Source organism: Mauremys reevesii, linkage group 4 (assembly GCF_016161935.1).
Source record: "Mauremys reevesii isolate NIE-2019 linkage group 4, ASM1616193v1, whole genome shotgun sequence".
In the NCBI taxonomy this organism is placed as follows: domain Eukaryota; kingdom Metazoa; phylum Chordata; order Testudines; family Geoemydidae; genus Mauremys; species Mauremys reevesii.
In genome coordinates this window covers 20337600-20358243 of record NC_052626.1, presented here as the reverse complement: position 1 = coordinate 20358243, position 20644 = coordinate 20337600, and the positions used below count along the sequence as shown (strand labels likewise).

General features: G+C 42.3%; 1 protein-coding gene across 6 annotated transcripts in view; it reads left to right on the top strand.

The window, feature by feature from the left end:
* TRMT61A (tRNA methyltransferase 61A) overlaps positions 1 to 20644 on the top strand; it is a 31552-nt gene that overhangs the window by 7576 nt on the left and 3332 nt on the right. For all 6 annotated transcript variants that reach the window (XM_039533292.1, XM_039533291.1, XM_039533289.1 and 3 more), the window contains exon 3: positions 11127 to 11393. In XM_039533292.1, coding sequence (XP_039389226.1) covers positions 11127 to 11393 — 267 coding nt within the window. The remainder of the gene's footprint in view (positions 1 to 11126; positions 11394 to 20644) is intronic.

Below are 20644 nucleotides of genomic sequence, written 5' to 3'. Positions count from 1 at the left end.
CAGAATATTCTCAGAGGAGAAAGTTTGGGATACACACTTTAACACACTTAAAACCACCTTCATCTAACAAGGACACTCCACCAAAGAAGTAGATCGTATCATGGAATAGGCCACCCAAATATCCTGAGAGAACTTGCTTCAATATAGGGGGGAAGAATCTCCAACTGTACATCCCTATTTATCACCACCACCACACCAGAACCCATACAGGATATTATTAAACAATTACAACCCATACTCATATACCCATACTTATGTTCTTATACTCGATGGGGACTACAGCCTGAAATAAATCTTTCCCAAATCCCCTTTTCTGGCCTTCAGACAATCCCCTCCCTCCCTCTAACCTCACCTGACCCACTAACTCAAAGCAGCACCAGACCTTGCCAAAACAACAGAGGCAAAATCCGCAGAGATCGGTCCACTGCTATGATGATCAATACCCCCCACAACACACCTTTCAAGATCCATGGGTCCTACACATGCCTGTCACCAGGGCCGGCTCCAGGGTTTTTGCCGCCCCAAGCAGCGGGGGAAAAAAAAAAAAGCCGCAATCGGCGGCAGCTCCACCACGCCGCTTTCTTCTTCGGGGACAATTCGGTGGCAGGTCCTTCCCTCGGAGAGGGACCGAGGGACCTGCCGCCTAAGAGGCTGACATGCCGCCCCTTCCCCTTGACCACTCCAAGCACCTGCTTGCTGAGCTGGAGCCTGGAGCCGGCCCTGCCTATCACTCAGAATTTTAAGTAATGTCAAAGCTGCCTAGAAAGAAAAGAGATGGGCACTTTTAAGTATTTCTGTACATCTAATAAATGAATACACTTAGCTCTGGTACACCAGAAATGTTTCACTCAAGGATAGTTTGTGGCAAGTTCTCCACTGATCTGTTTTAGTGGCTACATTATTATAGACAAAGTTTTACATTTTGACCTTTCTAATAACAACTAAGTACTGTACCTCTGGCCTGTAATGCTTTTATTAAAAGCGTTGACTTTTAATAAAAGAAAAGGCATTGCTCTGGATTAATCTGGTTACTCCTTGAAATAAGTGAATTTATTTAGAAGCACAATGCAAGTGACCGGAAATGACAATTTTTGAATAAAAATGTTACAAGCGTTGACAAGTAGGGCCGAGGCTGGTATGATGTAACATGCTTTGGTGCGATCCTAAATCAGACTATGTTCCAGCAATCCTAAATAATTAGTTCTAGATTAACCTTGTGTGGCCTAACAGGGAACAAGCCTGCAGTGATTAACAGAAACAAGCCTGGAAATCTAGTCTAGCAATGAATGACATTCTGAGTCTGCTTCCTATTGATGCTGGTATTATATGCATCCAGAGCATTAACTAGCATTGGGCTTTTATTTTACTTCCTTGTATACTGCTGGCGTAATAGCAATGAATGGGTCAAATTTTGCTCTGTTACATTGCTGTAAATCAAGAGTAACTTCACGGACTGCAGCAAATTGCTCTGCATTTACATCAGTGAAACGGAGTAGAATTTAGCTTAATGTTTATATTAACAGCTGGTGTTGAATTTCCTCATTTCTTGTGTCATACCCATAAGACTGAAATAAGGAGAGAAAGATAAAATGGTTTTGGTCTGAAATGAAATCTCTAGCAATTTAAGTAAAAAGATTTTTTTTTCTTTTAGGGAAAAAAATAAGATGACTAGAATCTTTAATTTTGTACCACTGAGTTTTGGAAATGGGTTTAGATATTTAAAAAAGCAGTCGTGATATAAAAGTATTACTACAGCTTATTTTTCTACCTACTTTATTTTTAAAGAATGGCTTGCTGCCAGTGTCTTCAGATATATGCCCGACTATTAAAATGATACAAATGCACTCTTCCCAGGTTTTGAAGAATCTAGGAATCTGGCTAATGTCTCATCTGTGATACTTAGTGGGTGAACCTTTTCTCTTCCCCATTTCCTGCTGCTATCTAAATTTTAAAAAATTATGTTGTTTTAACTATAGCCAGCGCTGTCTTTTAGAGTTAAGGTTATAGTAGAACCTCAGAGTTACAGAGACCTCTGAAATGTTTGTAATTCTGAACAAAACGTGGTTGTTCTTTCAAAAGTTCACAACTGAACATTGACTTAATACACCTTTGAAACTTTACTATGCAGAAGAAAAATGCTGCTTTCCCTTTATTTGTAGTAGTTTATATTTAACACAGTACTGTAGTGTATTTACTTTTCTTTTTCTTGGTTTTTGGCTGCTGCTGCCTGATTGCATACTTCCGGTTCCAAATGTGATGTGTGTTTGACTGGTCAGTTTGTAATTCTGAGGTTGTACTGTACTTTTTAAAAGTACTGCTCCCAGAACTGGGCAACTTCACAATGACAAAACCTGCAACAAGGCAGATACAGGATACACAGCCTGAGCTTTGCGGAGAAGAAAGACTCAAGATAGCCCTGAGAGGGTTAAAATACCTGTCTGTTGAAAGTGGTCTGTTGCTCTCAAACTTCCATCTCTGTCAGATAGCTTTAATCTCAGTCAATCTCTACACTTGGCAATTGCTGCATGTTGTAGGCTCTGTCTAGATTAAGGGATACAACTGAATCTTCTTTCATGTCACTACTCTCTCCAAAACTACTCGTGACATCAGCATCCCAGACACAGTTATTTTCTATTCAGTGACCAGAGTTGCCCCAAGAACAATTTGGTTTTGCAGCAGCTTTTGAAGATCCAAAATCTATTTTCATGTGGCACCAAAGGAAGATTTGGCAATTCTGAATACAGGATTTAGCCAGAGAGAAACATAGATATTCCAGTGAGTGTTTGGCTCACGTGTCTTTGAGTTTGTCCTAGGACTGCTGACTGTGACATTATCATTGGTAGAGCTGGCCGGAACTGACTGTGGAGATCCTAAGAATACCACCAAGCTATTCCCGAGCCTCTTCTAGAGGTGCTGTAAATCAGTTATGGACATGTTTAAATTCATTCTGGTCATCCTTTATATTAAGGATACATTTATATGTAGTTTAATAAAGGGTTAATACCAGATTAATTTGTGGTGTCAGAGTCCAGCAGGTCAACTGGCTGCTTAAATTGTCAATAACACCTTCTACTAATGTGCTTATAAATGCTTATAACACATACTAGCATGTCTATAACATGATTATAACATCCGTTAATCATATATAAACTTTATAAATGCGCTCCTAATATAAAGCGTGACCCAAAGCTCTGTAATGATTCGTTCAACTTGGGAACATATTAACACTAAGCCGAAGCTTATAACTTCTGCCATATATATCCTTTGGTGACTGCATGAGCAAAAGGAATCTGAAAAGAAAGTGAGAAGCTGATCTCTGTTTAAAAACGTCTGACAGATGAGGCCAGGCTTATACTGCAATACAAGAGGGATATTACTGTATAGCTTAAGAACTGTCTAAACATCTCCATTTTGGCAGAAGGTGACTTCCTGTGGGAGTCTGACTTTCTCTTCTCTAAAAAGGAAACCTCAGTCTTCATGTTCCCCATCCTGTCTGCTTGTGATGCCAGCCTTGATACCTTCTTCACCACTTTCTCCCACTTCCTTCCCATATGACTAGGGCCCTACCAAATTCACAGCTGTGAAAAATGGGTCACGAACCATGAAATCTGGTCTCCCACCATGAAATCTGGGTTTTTTTGTGCTTTTACCCTATACTATACAGATTTCACGGGGGAGATCAGCGTTTCTCAAATTGGGGGTTCTGACCCAAAAGGGAATTGCAGGGGGGTGGCCCTTACTTCTGCACTGCCTTCAGAGCTGGGTGGCCAGAGAGTGGTGGCCTCTGACCAAGGGTCTGGCTCTGAAGGCAGCAGAGCAGAAGTAAGGATGGCAATACCACACCATGCCATCCTTACTTCTGTGCTGCTGCTGGCGGTGGCTCTGCCTTCAGAGCTGGGCTCTCAGCCAGCAGCCGCTGCTCTCTAGCTGCCCAGCTCTGCCACTGCCAGAAACAGTGCACCTCCCTCCCCCATAACCTTGAGACCCCCCCGCCAAAAAAAACCCGTCCTTTTTGGGTCAGGACCCCTACAATTATAACACTGTGAAATTTCAGATTTAAATAGCTGAAATCATGACATTTACAATTTTTTAAAAATCCTATGACTCTGAAATTGACCAAAATGGACTGTGAATTTGGTAGGGCCCTACATATGACCTTATGCATGGGATTGCACTCTCTAAACCTGTTCACCAAGCAATAACCCTCTCCTCATTCATCTCCCTTCCTAAAAACCCACATCAGTTGTGTCCTCCATGAGAGCAGAGAGAGTGTGGGAGAGAGCTATTCTTCTCTAAAGGAACCCTCTGAGATGCGTGTTTACCTTACTGAAGTAACTGAGACTGTATTATTGTAACCTCTCTCTCCTTCCCCCTCTTTTTGTTTTGTATTATCCCCACTGCATGTGTTGTGCCTGACTTTGGACAGTAAGCTTTCTAGGACAGGACCTGTGGCTTGAATTATTTCTGCGAAGTCCATAGCATGCCTTTGGGTATTGAAAATAATGAATAATATAATAATTCTCCTGTTCCCTGCATTTATTGTGCTTATTCTTGTTTTCCTGCCTCTTGGCAAACATTAATCTATAGAGGCATTAGTACTGCCTAGAGACAATTTCTTTCCTGCCCTTTGAGGCTCCATCAGTTCCCACTGCTGACTGATGGCCTGCCACTACCTTATTATTATTTGGTAGCTTTGAGAGTTGTAGCTAGGAGACAGACAAATGTGACTGCACTTTCGTTATTTTATTGTATTTACTGTGCCCAAAAGTATGATACATGTGGCCAAATCTTGCAGTCAGCACCAATGTTCTACGGATAGCTTGTCTGATATTATACTGACATGGTATCTGATAATGCTTTTTATATTTTTAACTTTTCTTACCTTGGAGCAATCTGAGATTGCCTGTGGGTTTGTGAGCTTCTCTAACCTTAACCCCTGAATTACTGGGATGACAGTGTAGACTATCAGTCAAATATACTCACATCTGCACAGCCCCACACATCTGTGTTTTTAAAAAGTAAATGTTTTGTTTATTTTAAAAAAAAAAGCAGAATCTGATGATTAGAGACTCTGGGGAAGATCCTGTGCACATGGGTGCTGCTGGAACTAGAATTGCAGGGGTTGCTGCCGCACCACCTGGCTGGGGGTGGTTTCCATTATATGCAGGGTTTACAATTTGGTTCAATGGCTCTCAGCACTCCCACTATACAAATTGTTCCAGCACCCCTGCCTGTGCACATGGTCTGTGGCAACGAAAGCTAATGCAACTCAAAATCTGGCTTCCTACATACAAGAGTTGGTTGGGTTCCAGGTTGTCATATTTAAATATCCCTTGCAAGGTGAAAACCAAGCTAACGTGATTTAGAAATGGTTAGCAATCACTTGTTTTCAATGAGTTGTCAGGTAACATAACGTTGGAGTGTCTGGTGATGGCGCAGTCAAGCGAGCGTGTCTTCGGACAGCAGTGTGATGTGAGTCTACATAGTTTTGAAATATCATAAACTATTTTTATAAGGGACCAAATACACCCTTCTGCCACAGGTGGGGAACAAAATAAACATGCAAACCAAGTCTACGTCTACACTACCGCAGTAAGTCGACCTATGCTATGCAACTCCAGCTACATGAATAACGTAGCTGGAGTCAATGTACCTTAGATCGAGTTACCGCAGGGTATACACCGCGGGGGCTGAAAATCTCCCGTCGACTTACCTTACTCTTCTCGTCGTGGGTAAAGTACAGGGGTCAACTGGAGAGCGATCTGCAGTCCAATTTGGCAGGTCTTTACTGGGCCCACTAAATCAACCGCTGGTGGATCAATCTCAGAGCATGTAGACCTGCCCCTAGAGGGCTGGGGTCTGTGCAGAGATTTTGCTCTGAAAATCTTATTATTGCAATAAGGAGAGAGTGAAAAGTTCAGTTATGCCTGAACAGCAAATAAGGTCTGTGTGGTTATTTAATAACTAATTTGCTGCGTTTCCTACACAGAGAGGGCAGCAGTTGAAAGATGCAGAAATGCTGCACGGTGTATTTTGGCACAAGTCCTTCTAGCCATGGAAGGCTGAACCATTGCTGTGCCCTGCAGCAGGGGAGGCTGGGAATAGCACCAATGTAGCTCCTCAGAGCTTGAGGTTCATCAGAGGAGAAGAAGGGATTATGAGCGAGCTGGTGGAGCATGGCCCATTGGTCTGCAGAGTCACTAGCCAGAAAGCCCGTGAGGTTTGGGCACAGGAGCTTAATCCCTGCCTCTGGTTCCTTGATCCTTAGGTTGGTCCCCCTCATACAATATCTGTAGCTGGGGTTATGAGTTTCGCCCACAGTGAGAGAGATCTGTAACAGGAATCTGCCTGATGCCATTATGTGCACACACTGCAGTAATGTAACTCTGTGGCTGAACTTTTAAATCATAAAATATTTAGTCAATAGAGAGAAACATCAGGTTTGCAAAGCTCATTAATAATGACCATAGGCTTAGCCTGGACCTGCAGCAGCTTGAGTGGGATTCACAGATGGTATTTTGTATGCATACCTGATTTCTAAAGCAGTAGCTACAATTAGAACAGCTTTTTAATGAGGGTAAAGTAACCTAGATTTTGCTGTCTTTGTACTCCTGATACATACGTGGTAATGTGCTCTAGCCAAATGGCCATTGTTCTCTGCTAGAGAGCTAACTTAATTTTTAAGACCATTTATAATACAACCTATCCAAAAACTCAAACAATTTGGTGTAAAACTTACAAACTATATTTGTCCCAGAAATTGTTCTGCTTTCAGTACATACCCAGTATACACTCTTCTGGGACAAATTAGCTGCTACTGTTTGGGAATGAAATCCTATTGAAGTCAAGTGCTCTTCTGATTTTAAATATTCCTGGTGTTGAGGGGGTATTTTTTTGGGGTTGGGGGATATTATTTTGGAGACGTTGTGCTATGATACTATCACATTGCAATAATTTGTGCAATAGATCGCAGCAATTCAGTGCCCCCCTGCATTTTGCTGCTTGCTTAAATGGTCCTGTATCCCAGGGACAGCAGCCTGAGCTGATTAGATCCAGTTTCCTGCTTCTAGCAAAAGCCCACTTCAGAGTGCTGCTGTTTGAAACCATTGTAGGCAGCATTTTGCTGAGTTCTACTCTTCAGTTGCTGATTAGAGGGACGCAGGAAGAAATTGAAGAACAAATTGAGGAAAGGAGAGGAGGAAACTATCAAGGAATGTTACTTTTACAGATCAGTAGCTGAGGAGGAAATAACCTTTTGAAGTAAAACCTCTTCTTCCCCTTGCACTACACCAGAGAAATGTACAATTAATGCCCTGCATGCTGAAGAAACTGCAGATTGGGTAGCGGTGGCTGTGTTTGATTACCCTGTGGACAGATGCTGAATGCAGTGAACTGCTGTGAATGCAGGGCAGGAGAGAAAATGCTAATCTGTGAAGGGTCCTATTCTGTGTGGTGCTGAGTGCCCTGAACTCCGACTGAAGTCAGAGCGGGGCGGGCACTCAGGTCTTCACAGGATTGGGTCCATAATGTTCACTCCCCCTTTAGGAAAGCTAATTTCTACAAGGTTTTGTGACTCATAAACACTTTGTTCTCATAACAATGGGAAACCGAGAATGTTGGCAGGAAGGGCTGCCTGTGAGCATCTTTAGAGATGACAGCGTTGATGACATTAGTATAATAGAATTGTGGTTACATGTATTCTTCTTATGCTCATACTACTCAAGTGATGACAGAGTGATTCCTGGTAACTTCACTTAAGGAATTGCCCTGTTCAGAATATGCACCTGCAAATGCCTCCCTTTAAATTCAACATCTGACATCCTGGTTTTTTTTTTTCTGGTCTTGGCTTGGAGCATTTGTGGGGGATTCGAGAAAGGAGAAAAACAACATCTTCTGTGGTGGTTTAAGAGCAGATTTAAAAGGAAGATCATTAAAAATGTAAAAGAATATGAAGAAGGAAACGAGATACACACACACACACACACAAGCTGCCTCCCTTTCTGCTTATGTCACAGCTGTGCTGACAGTCCTTCTGTTTGCTTCTTTAGATAAATTGGGGATAGATCCAGAGGAGGTGCAACATTAGCCAGTTGGAAGGTAAAATAATTACATTCCCAGGGGCTGCAACAATTCTGTCACACAATCTAGCCTTCTGGCAGGAGACATTAGGACAGGATTTCAGTCCCTTTAGCATCTCATGATCAATAGCTCACTGCTATTGTCCTCAAAATCAATCAGAAGATAGTATTACACTGCTGTGCACATATGTTAGTGAGTTCTAACAGTATCCTGCTTACCATATCAGAATCCATTTTAAGAGGTGGGAATGCTTGTGTGTGCATCTACAACTCAGAGATAAAATACCTGTGTACTGTTTCTTGGGTGCACATGTTAATTGGCTCTTGCCTGGTGTGTTTTTAATGTTGACATGGATGTGCTAATTTTTTCTTTGAATAAGTGTCTGCAGGGAAGAACTTCAGGCACCAGACACTTTCCTTGGGGTGCAGTGTGGCTTAACAGATAGAGTACTGAATTGGGACTCAAGAGACCTGTGTTCTATTCCTGGCTCTGCTGCTGACCTGCAGGGTGACCTCAGGCAAATCACTTCCTCTTTGCCTCAGTTTTGCCATCTGTAAAATGGGTATAATGATACCACCTTTTTGTAAAGTGCTTTGAGATCTACTAACAAAAAGTGCTATATAAGAACTAAGTATTATTATTCCCTTGGCAGTGGCCTGGGTCTGTATCAGAATGCCAGGGAACACCCATTCCTTCTCTCCTTGCCTCACCCCCTTATCACAACCACCAGGATTGGGACAGGGATTGCGCAGTGATGCTCCTTAAGCCTGTTGGTAGAGCTGTGTGTCACAGTGCAGAAACCTGGGGCTAGATTCCCTGCTGGCATAAACAGGGATGCAGCTTTGAACCTGCAATGGAGTTGCTTACTTTATTGATGAATATGGCCCCTGGGCTCTACATTTAAAGTCCTAATGTCTCACTTTCTGCACCAGTCAAGAAAGTGTAATACCACCACAATATTCCCACCCCTCTCTGGCCAGGGAGCAAGAGCCCTGGACCAGCCATTCAACTCTGGTTTGCTGCATGGCAGTCAAAAATTACTCCCATTAGGCAGCTGGGCTGGGTATGAATTTTCTTTAATTTCTGCGGGATAAATGTGTTCTGATTACAGGACTACAAATCAAAGTACAACTTGGAATACTGTGCACTTGTCAAATTAAAATGAAAAAACAAGTTTGAGGTGGTTGGTTTTTTGTTTTGTTTTTTTTTAAATTAAAATTTTGGTGGGTAGTCTGTAGAGTGAAGAGGTTTAGTAGTTTTGGGTTGGTTTTATTAAAGCATTGCGGATTAGTCATTCATCTGTTTATTTAAGAGGGCAGAGAGTCATTTTTTAAAACCTTCCCTAAATCAGTAAGGCACAAAATCCTATGGCTTATTGATATAGACCCCAGTTCAGTATAGTACTCAAGCCCGTACCTGACTCCAAGCGTGTGGGTAGTCCTATTTCACTTCACTGAGATTATTCACATGCTTAAAGTCAGGCATGTACTTCTGTACCTAGCTCAATCAGGGTCTTGTAAGTCACTATACTGCAAGGTGCCGAGGACCCTTAACTCTCATTGACTTCAGTGGGAATTGAGGGCGCACAGCACCTCACAGGGATTTGGCCTATAGCACATTGAGAATACATAGCACTGAATACTAAGAAGGAATGACAGTAAGTGATAGCGTTTTTGTCCCAAAGGGCTTTGCTCGTATGGACACAAATAGGGCTTTCAGATATTGATACTTGTCAGCAAAATTTCACCTTTTGTTTTAATCAAGTCTTAAGTGAGATTTAAAAATTTGTTCTTGATTTTTTTCTTTATTTTCTCTAAAAAAGAAGGGTTGGATAATGGTTGGAGAACCTGTGATTCATGTGCCTGTAGTATTTGTTTTATTTACCCATTTATTCCAGTATCTCCCATCACAGTTATAGATTGGTGCTTTCCCTACAATCTAGTTTTCTTTCTCAACTTACTTGTTGGCTCAACAAGTGATTTGGGGTCTCCTGGGGAAATTGCCTTCTGTAAACAATGAACCAGAAAGATGGGGGGAAATTCATAAAGAAAAGGTTAAAGGGAAATATTCAAGTCCCACGTGGGTTTTGATCAGCATTCATAGAATCTAAACATCTAATCCATCTTCCCGCTAACATAAGGCTGTGTGCTGTTGTACATTTTACTAATTGATTTATTCATTCTAGTTTTTAAAATATTCCAAGAATTTGGGCTTATGCATAGGGCCTGCCAAATTCATGATCCACTTTGGTCAATTTCATGGTTATAGGATTAAAAAAATCATAAATTTTATTATTTCAGCTGTATACATCTGAAATTTCATGGTGGTGTAAGTGTAGGGGTCCTGACCCCAAAAGGAATTCGGGGGGGGGGGGTGTCACAAGGTTATTGTAGGGAGGTTGCAGTATTGCTACCCTTACTGCGGCGGTGCAGCCTCCAGAGCTGGGCAGCTGGAGAGCAGCAGCTGCTGGTCAGGAGCCCAGCTCTGAAGGCAGAGCCACCACCAGCAGCAGCGCAGAAGTAAGGACGGCATGATATGGTATTGCCACCCTTCCTTCTGCGCTGCTGCCTGCAGAGCTGGGTCCTCAGTCAGCAGCCGCCACTCTCTGAAGGCAGCAGCGCAGAAGTAAGGGTGTAATACCATACCATGCCATCCTTACTTCGGTGCTGCTGTTGCCAGTGGCTCTGCCTTCAGAGCTGGGTGTCCAGCCAACAACTGCGGCTCTCTAGCCATCCAGCTCTGAAAGCAGCACAGAAGTAAGGGTGGCAATACCACAACACCCCTAAAATAGCCTTGTGAACCCCTTGCAACTCCCTTTTGGGTCAGGACCCCCAATCTGGGAAACGCTTTCTCCCCCCCCCCCCCAATCTGTATAGTAAAGGGTAAAAACACACGAAAGACCAGATTTCATGGTCCATGACGTGTTTTTCACAGCTGTGAATTTGGTAGGGTCCTATTTATGGTGATTCCCTTGGAAGAGAGTTCCACAGTCACTTAGAGCTTCATGTCAAGAAGTGTTTCAAAACTGTTGGGTTTTTTTTGTTTAGGTACCGGAAGTGGTTCCCTTTCTCATGCTATCATCAGGACAGTGGCTCCAACAGGGCATCTGTACACAGTGGAGTTCCACCAACAGAGGGCAGAGAAAGCGAAGGAGGAGTTCCAGGAGCATAAAGTAGAACACCTGGTTACAGTGAAGAATCAGGATGTCTGTAAAAACGGGTTTGGGGTCTCGAATGTTGCAGATGCAGTGTTCCTAGACATTCCGTCACCGTGGGAAGCTATAGGACATGCAAAATCAGCATTAAAAATTGAAGGTATCTTCTCTTCTGTACATCGATCTGTGTTTGCGTGGGTGTGGGTGCATGGTTTCTGTCTTTGAGCCTACATGTTAGGGGTATCCCCATTCTGTTGTGTGATCTCCATTCTGGTGTCTTTTTCTCAGACTACAAAAAAGTCTTCACATTTACAGAGAAAGACTTAGCAGAAGAAAAACAACTTTCTCCCACAGGTTTCTGTGACAGCTGCTGCAGTTGTCATGTGCCACATATAAAAAGCTTTTGAACCTCTGTCAAGCATATTTTAACAGCTCCAAGAGTGTGTGGGAAGAACTAGTAACATAACTGACGAAAGCAAATCTCTGACATTTCACTGGAAAGATGTGTGTGTAATAGATCTTAAACAACACTTCCTGTTAATCATTGCAGGTTTTGGGTAGGAGAGATTCGATAAACGCCACGTATATAATCCCTGGAGAGAAGTGGTTTTACTTAAGCACACTCTCTTTCTTTCTTTTTCTCTATCCTACCTCTTTAAAGTTGGTGGGAATTTTGTCATTAACTTCAATGAGAGTGAGACTCTAAGACTTTTCTTCATGGGAAAATTTTACCTGTTACACTGGTACAGTTATACTAATACAAGCCCTTGCATGAACACTCTTCTTCTGTTATAAGCAACATAACTTAAGCTGAATAAAGCCACTGTTATACTGGACTAAGTGTGTTATACCAGTCTTTGTTGGTTTACAGCAGCAGTTCTCAGCCTGTGAGCCGCTTGTGGCCCAATCTGCACACAGCTGCAGCCCATGTGACATCCTCAGGGCCATACAAGTATGTGTGGTTGTGGCCCACATAACAGATAGAGAGCTGCATGTGCGGCCCACAGTGGCAAATAGGTTGAGAACCACTAGTTTACAGTCACACCTTAGCTTCTAACAAAAAAAAATGTCCCTGCAGGGCTGCCTGGGGTGGGGTGGGGTGGGGGGGGCAATTTGCCCTACGCCCCACGGGGGACCCCACAAGAATATAGTATTTTATAGTATTGCAACTTTTTTTTTTTATGGAAGGGGCACCCAAAATTGCTTTACCCCAGGCCCCCTAAATCCTCTGGGCAGCCCTGTGTTCCTGTGTAAACAAGGCCTTGGATGAGTTGTGACATCCTTACCAAATACTCTAGTTTAGCCACAAAGAGAGTTCTCTTAATCAAGAGGCTGTTCCTGCACGATGCAGAGCACCCCTTGCTAGAGCCCTGATTCAGCAAGGGACTTAGCTGATCACATGCTGAAGTCCATTTCTGTTCATTAAGGCACGGAAGATTGTGCCTAATTTTAAGTACATTCTTAGGTCACATTTAAGACAAGGGACTTTAGCATATGCTTAAAGCTCAGCACATGTTAAGAACCTGGCTGAATCAGGGCCTATGTGTGGAGTTCCCTCGGCTGCCACTGAAAAATTTCTAACACTTTGCCAGAAGCAACATATACTTTAAAATGACAAACAAACAAACAAAAATCCCACAGTAAATGGTCTGTGCTTGCAAGGGTTACAGCTGCATTCATAGCTGCTTCCAGTGTCTGCTGAGAGAGAAACTAATTCATACTGCGCTGTGTAATGCCCTTCCCATGCTCAAATTATCTAATCCAGTGAGCGTCATGCTCAGCTGACTCCTCGGTTCAGATGAAGGAGCTGCATTGCACAGTACAACTTGAATTATTTAGCCAGTATATGTTGAGACTGCTAAGTAGCCATGCTTGAGCCTTTCTAGGCTTAGAATCCTTGGAACATTCCAGTGGTTGAGATTCTGGAAAGCTGATTTATTTATGTAGATCTGGAGCTGTACCTTACTGTGTGCTGTAATGTAGCGTCCACTTCCCCAGTGCAAAGTAGAACAAATGTCACATGGTTGCTTATAGGTTGCTCTGTATTACACAGCAGTAGAAAGGCAAAATTGTCAATCACCTTTTGTAGTTAGGATCATTGTAAACAAACCACAGTACCTGAGAACTGACAGTGCTCTAAAGGTACGTCTATATGGCACACTAAGCCTGGATCAGTGGCATCTGGGCTTGTGGACTCGGTGTTTCTAAGCCCACACTTGAGTGTCCAGACTGCATTGTAAACTTGGGTTTACAGTTATTGGATCTGGGTTTCACAGCCATGCTAATGTTTGCATACTGCATTACGCAGACCTTCTGACTTGGGTCTGTAGCTTGTGCTTCGTCCACTCTGGCAGGGCGTGGACTTGAGGCACAGCAGTACTTAGGCTCTGACACCCCTTCTCTGCCCCCCCCCCCCCAAAAAAGTTCTAGGAGCCAGGTCCTGAGTGCCCTGACCTGAGTCAGACTGATTCGTGTGTGGACGGAATGGGGGCTTGGACTCAAACCTGAGTCAGAGCCCAGGCTTAGCGTGCAGTGTAGACATACCCTGACTCATCATTTGGGTTTTATGGTAGTTTGTTGTGCTGAAGACTGATTTATGCTGCAATATGAAGTAGCTTTTCCATTATCGGTGATGAAAATCTATTCCTTTTGTGGGTATAGTATAACTAGAAACAATGCTGATTGTTTATATATTTTGGAAAACTAAAAAGTGCTAGCAAGGTGACTTAAAACCCCCAACAGAATATTTGAATGTGCCTTTTGTTTGGCTGATTTCACATAATCAAAAGCTATTCTGCAGTGGGAATACTGAGTACACTTAGAGTCTTTATTCACCTAAACTCTTAGTGATGAGTTGAGTGGTAATTATCATTGGAGAAAATGCGTTCCCACACATCCCTCCCTATGTGCAGTCACATATAAGCTATTCATGCAGGAGATTTTATTCTAAGTAAGATGGCCACAATGCATAATACAAAAATTACTACATTGCTGTTGGATAGTAGTCATTTTATTTCTTAAAGTCTTAAGGACATATGCTTAAAATTAAGACTCGAATAAGCAGATTCAACGTACACCATTCTCTTGTCTCTTCCTTAAAAAACAAAACACAACAAAAACAGGATTTGTAATAAAAATATCACCTAGGAGGATATTAAGAGCTAACTTTTAGAGTACATGGTCAACAAAGCCTTAAGATAAGTATTTATTTTTCCTCCTCTACTCAGTCCCAAGCTCTAAATAGCTGTAGTTTATTATTTTCATAGGCTGAAGGTTAATAGCCATGTTCAAAGAATACATTTATTACTCATGTTCCTGCCTCAGATTGTCCTGGCCTCCCGTTTAAAGCATTGTTAAATTGTAGAGAGCTCGGAGACTAAAATGGCCAGTGGGTTTGTGGCTCGAAGGCCCTTATTTGGTGTTAATTACCAGTATGTGCTCTGTGCCCATTCAGACTCCTCTGCACCTTAGCTGCATCCCTCTCTGCTGATTTCACTTTTCATACTTTCAGCAAAAAACCTTTCCTTCCAATATCTCAATGACTCGGCAGTGCGTCACTGCCTGTCTTGCTTCCATTCCCAGACCTATGCTCTTTCCTCAGCAGCATCTGCTGATTGATGTTTTTTCACAGTACTGGCTGCTTTTCACAGTGTCTGACCTTGATTTTTGGCTAAGATCTTATTAACCCCTTCAGGCTGAATCAAAAAAACAAAGCTAGAAATCTGTCACTATAGCTCCATAATTTAACAAAAATAACCTGTGTATAGTTCCTAGATATTCTGGAACTCGTTACTTACAGAAATCTCACAGCTGAATAGTGTTGAACAAAAGCTTTCTAATATTAATTTCCCAACCTCCTTTCCCTCCATTGTAAATGTTATCCAATGCTTTCAAGGCTGCAGAAGACTAGGCAGAAGCTTGCTTCTATAATTGTGTTCATGCAGGCTTTTAAATTTTCTTGTAACGATGCGGATGAAGTACAGCTGTTTGTTCAGTGGGTTTTACTCAAGACCCTTGTCTTATAAACCAATTTTTGGTGCTGCTTAGATCAACACACAATAAAAAAAAAACTTCAAAAGAACAGAACACTCTAACCTCTAACTGAGTGAGTGACTTGCAATTGGCAATTTAAAAAAAAAAAAAAAAAGAAAAACAGACTCCAAAGAGAAACTAATGAAATTAAAAACAGAACACAATTAACTAACTGTGGCCTAAGGGAGACTGGGATGGGGTTGTCATTACACTAATAAAATCTTCTCTATATTATTAAGTTCTCTCTCTCACTTCTATGGGCCATAATTTATCACTCAAAAAGTTTTTTTTTCCTCTGACTGATGCTGCTCATCTCAATTGATTAGACTCTTTCCTGTTGGTTGCATACTCCACTTTTTTTCATGTCTCTGTATGTATAAATATCTCCTGTCTGTGTGTTTCATTCTATGCATCAGAAGAGTGAGCTGCAGCTCCAAAGCTCATCAAAAAAAAAAATTTGTTAGTCTTTAAGGTGCCACAAGTACTCCTGTTCTTTTAGTCTGAATACTGAACTTATAGAAACAATCCCTGTGTGTGTGTGTGTGTGTGTGTGTGTGTGCAGCGTTAACCCTTTTATCCAGACTTCCCGCTTCAACTTAAGTGTCGTACACCCATTAATTAAAAGAGAGAAACTTGCAGAGTTACTCAAGATATCGACTGAGGCAGATGACACAGTGTTGGCAGGTTGGCCTATTGTGGTGGTTGGCCAGGGAAAATAATTGGTCCACTGAGGTTATGCCTTGTCAGTGAAAGGTTCCTCTAAAAGGCTTCCTCTGAGGGCTTGTGTCTGTTCGTCTGCCTACAGTACAGTACAACTCCGCTGCTCTGCACTTATTCAGAGTGTTCTTTCTTTTTCTTCCCAAGAACTTCGTTTTCTTTGTTCAAAATAGGTTTAAAACAGGCCTTTTTGCTCCCATTTTTCCCCAGCACAACAATATAGAATGTTGTGTTGTAATCATTATCTGTTAGGCCTCATTATTTTCTCAGACAGTGTCTATAAAAATATGACATAATCCCCTTTCCCCCCACCCCCAGCCCTGTGAGGAGGGTAAGGAATTATTTGCACTGGGCTAACCTCAGCTTTCAGTTTTAAAAAACCTTCAGTGTACATAGTTTCCACTATGCAAAAGGTTTCACTGACTTTCTTTCCTGAGCCTCACAGGTTATTTATGGTCCCCTGCCTATAGCCAGCCAGGGCTGGCCCAGGGAGAAGTGAAAACCATGCCACAGGTTTTTCCCAATTTGGGGGTTGGTGGGAAAGACTCCTGACCAGACTGTGGTGGGGAGAAGAAGTCAGTGACGTAAGGACTGATGCTAATAATGGTAGGATTTGCTGCAAGCTCCCTCCCAGCTGATCACCTGCAATTGGGCTGATTCCTCTTCTGACCAGTCATTGTGAACTTGAGTCACAGGGGACTTGTCTACGCTGGTTAACCTCAAGTTAATCACTTGCCAATTACCTAGAGGTCGCTAACAGATTTTTACAGGTTAGTACAGACACTCTTGGCTTTTATAAATACTGAAGACCTTGTCACTGTGGTATCTGAGCACCTTACAGTCTTGAATGGGTTTGTAATCATAGCACCCCTGTGAAGTAGGGAAATGCTGTTATCCCCATTCTACAGATGGGAAACTGAGGCACAGAGTGACTAAAAGACTTGCCCATGGTCAGACAGGGAGCCTGCGGCAAGGCAGGGAATTAAATCTAGCAGGCAGGTGCCCTAAGTGGAAGACCGTCCTCCCCCAGGACACACAACTTTTGGTGACGCTCTTGTTGCCATGTAAGTTTGTTCCAGGATCAACTACAAACATTTGCCCCCTGGAATAAACCTTTGTCGAGTGTCAGAGCTAGCCTTTGTAAATGTGTCTGCTGCCTTGAATTAAATAGCAATCTATTCACTTGAGGTTGGAAAAAAAAAAAACATTATAAACAAAGCCACAGAGGGGAGGCTGTAGCATGAGAGGCCATGTGGTCTAATTGGTCAAGCACAGGATGGAGAACAAGAGTCTCCTTCATTCTACTCCTAGCTGTGACACAGCCTCCTTCTTTGGCCCTGGTCAAGTCCTATAGCCTTCCGGCCTTAGTTACCCCATTTGTAAAACAGGTAATCTACACACTTCACAGGGATGTTGTGACACTTAGTGATTGTAAAGCCCTACATAAGTGCTGAGATTCAGCAGACACCACATACAGCCCCCGACTAGGTAGGAGCCTCACAGCAGCGCCAGTCCCACAGCTGTGGACATTTCTTAAGACACAAGTAACTATGTATGAACCAAAGACCCAAGCAGTTGAGCTATGCTGCTCCTACAGCAAGAAACAGGGATGGAACAAACCTGAAATACTCCCCACACAACTCCTCAGGCCAGCCTTGCACACACGGGTGCAATAACAGCTGACTCTTATCCAGTGCCTTTTGGGAATGCACCCACCCCCAAAAAAATATTGTACATAAAATTCTTGTTAACAGTCTGGCAAATGATTCAGTGAATATTTTCTGAATCAAGAGATCTTTCATTTTCTCTGACAACCGGATCCTCTAGTTTCATTGCATCACTCGCATGTACACTTGCTTAAAGGACATCCTGTCCCCCATTGGAAATGCAATATTTTTAGTGTCCTACTAGCACGGAGTAAATGCCATAGTGATGCTTTTCTGTGACACTGCTGCCTCGCCCTCACAAACTATTAGTGCCTATTTTTTTCCTGGGATCCTTGTAATTTAACGTTCTTATTGTGACACTGAAATCCCAAAACACTGTGAATTATGTTCTTTTTTCCTAAGAAAAATAAAATTACGTATTGTATCTCCTACATCACAGAATCACTTTCAAAGTTCAGAATAATTGGGCCCCTTCATGTGGAACTTAATGGTGCTTTGCTAACTCCAGATTCTCTGCTCATAGTCTTTCAGAACACACCAGTGACAAATTAACCTAGCAGAGCACCTATATCTAGAAGAGAGAACTAGCAAAAGCAAGAGTGCATAATTTGTGTTTATGTTATGTATCCTTTGGAACATTAAGAGTGCATTAGAATTCTTGTGAAAGGGAGGGCATTGCCAGCTTTTCTTTTTTAACTGGGGTCATATCTAGAAGTACCAGCTCAGTTTTTAGCTAAGCAAAATTCCTCTTGACTGCAAGAAGATGTTCATCATTGCTCAGGCAAATAATCAAGAGTCAAATTCTGCTCTGCTCTGCTCTACACCGGTGTAAATTTGGAATTACTCTTGAAGTCAGCAGAGTTATTCTCAGTTTTCACTTAAGTGACCCAGAACAGACATTGGCCCTTACTAAGGATGTCAGGATGTGTCCCTTCATTATTAATTAGATGTCTGTCCTGTGCTTTGAACATAACTGGCACCTGCATAGTGCTTTGTATTATCTCTTACCCCCACCCCCATTTTTGTATCTCTCTCTCTCTCTCTAATCTTTCCAACCTGAGCTTTGACTTCTGTAAACTCTCAATCCCCTACTTATTTATAGTGGCTGCCAGACAATCTATGGGCTCATCCCCAGCCTACAGCTTGGTGAGATTTAACCTCTGCGTTAAACATTTCCAACAAATTCGCTGCCTGTAACATGAAGACGGGGGAGGCGCTTTCATACAGACTCATTATTCTCTTCCCCTCAACTGTAGTACTTGTCAGATGCATTATACATGACTAAACGTACATTTTTAGACAGCGCCTCAGATCAAAAAGCTCACACAGCTTCCCAATGTGAGCAGGATTAATCTCAGATAATTACTTTATCAATTTATGATGACACATAGATCTCATTAAACAAATTTAGTAGCAGTAGATTTGCTCAAAGGAAAGCGCTCAAATGAGCCAAACTCAGTTAAGAAGTTTCAGCTTTTGAGCTGTTTTTACTACTGTTGGGTCCAGTCCACCCCTGGTTGTCCAGAAACAGAGCAGTGCGCATGCAAGCGAATGGGGAGCACGTGTCTTTACTCCATTCATGAAGGACTCCACCATGGCAGAACAAAGCAATGCAACATCCAGTCTCTTAAACTCTAAATGCCTCTTGCTGTCTAAAGGACAACAGAGCTCGTAAGAACTGTGAATGCTGGAAACTAGATTTACATCTGTGTGACGACTGTAAAGTACCCAGTGTTGCATAGCTGATAATCCAAAGGGTATGACGCACAATGCAACCCACTGTCGGGGAAGTTCAAAACTATCCATCCCCAGCACTTCCATAGCTTGATGTGGCGGGGGAAGCCTTTTGACCTCTGTCCTATCAGCAAGCCTCACATCCTTTCTGAGGCTGAGCCAGTTTTCCGATGAGCAGTTGTGTCTCAAGCGCCAGTGTTTTCCCTACTCCAGAAATACCACGTCAATCAGAGGTACTCAGTCTTTCATATTGTTTCCCCCCACCCCTCAAATCTCTTATTCGCTTGCAGAATGGTAGCCTGAATCCCTTCCAGCCTTTCACTAACATCGGCTGAACGCCCCCTAAGCAAGTCCAACATCATAAAAATCAAATCTGTCCTGCTGGCTGGTCTGTACAGGAAAAAGTATGTGGGACCCTTCTCCCAACTAGTGGAAGCCTTAAAGCAGGATACTTGGTAGTTACTGGACCTAGGCTTATTTTTAGGTGTGTTATGGGGTACATCTTCTATTTAATAACAAGAGGAAACAGGTAATCCAAAATAAGTAGAAAAACTGAAAACAACATACAGGTTCTTATACCGCCTTCATGGCTGTAACATCTGAGCGCCTTCCCATAGTGCATTAAGCAATATGACCCTTGCTCTGCACTTCCTTCTGCATGTTATCTTAGTTATTTCAAACAAGCTCTTCCTTTACCACCAGGTGGTTTGAACACCCGATTTGTGTAATCCCCCTGCTCTCTGAACAGTCTAGTGTGTGGGCGGTCAGTGTTTGTTTTGCTAATCATCCCCAAATTTGGTATAGACATTCTGTGGTCAGCTAACCACCCCATGAAACAAAAATGCATGTTGTTGTGGTTTCGAGGCTTGATAAGAACTGCCGATGGCCAGTATTGCGACAGCTGTGTGCAGGCTTCGTGCTTTTGCCAAGTAATGCAGATTTGTATATCTAAAGCCATCTTCGGAGTCCAAACAAATCAGCAGAATCTACTTACTATAAATGTAAAGCATTTTTGCTTTGTTGCTTAAACCACCAAAAAAGAAAAGACTGAATGAAGCACTAGCAGAACACTGATTTCTCTGCAACTTCTTTCTCTGAAGACAAAGAGTTTATTGTGAAATGACATTTAACTAAGTTAGACACTTGTTTGGTTTCCTACACAATGAGAATGTAATGTCTTTCTTTACAACATGCATATATCATACTAGCTTTCTAATTATATAACAGAAATCCCCGTATCCCCTCCCAGCTTCTCCTCTAT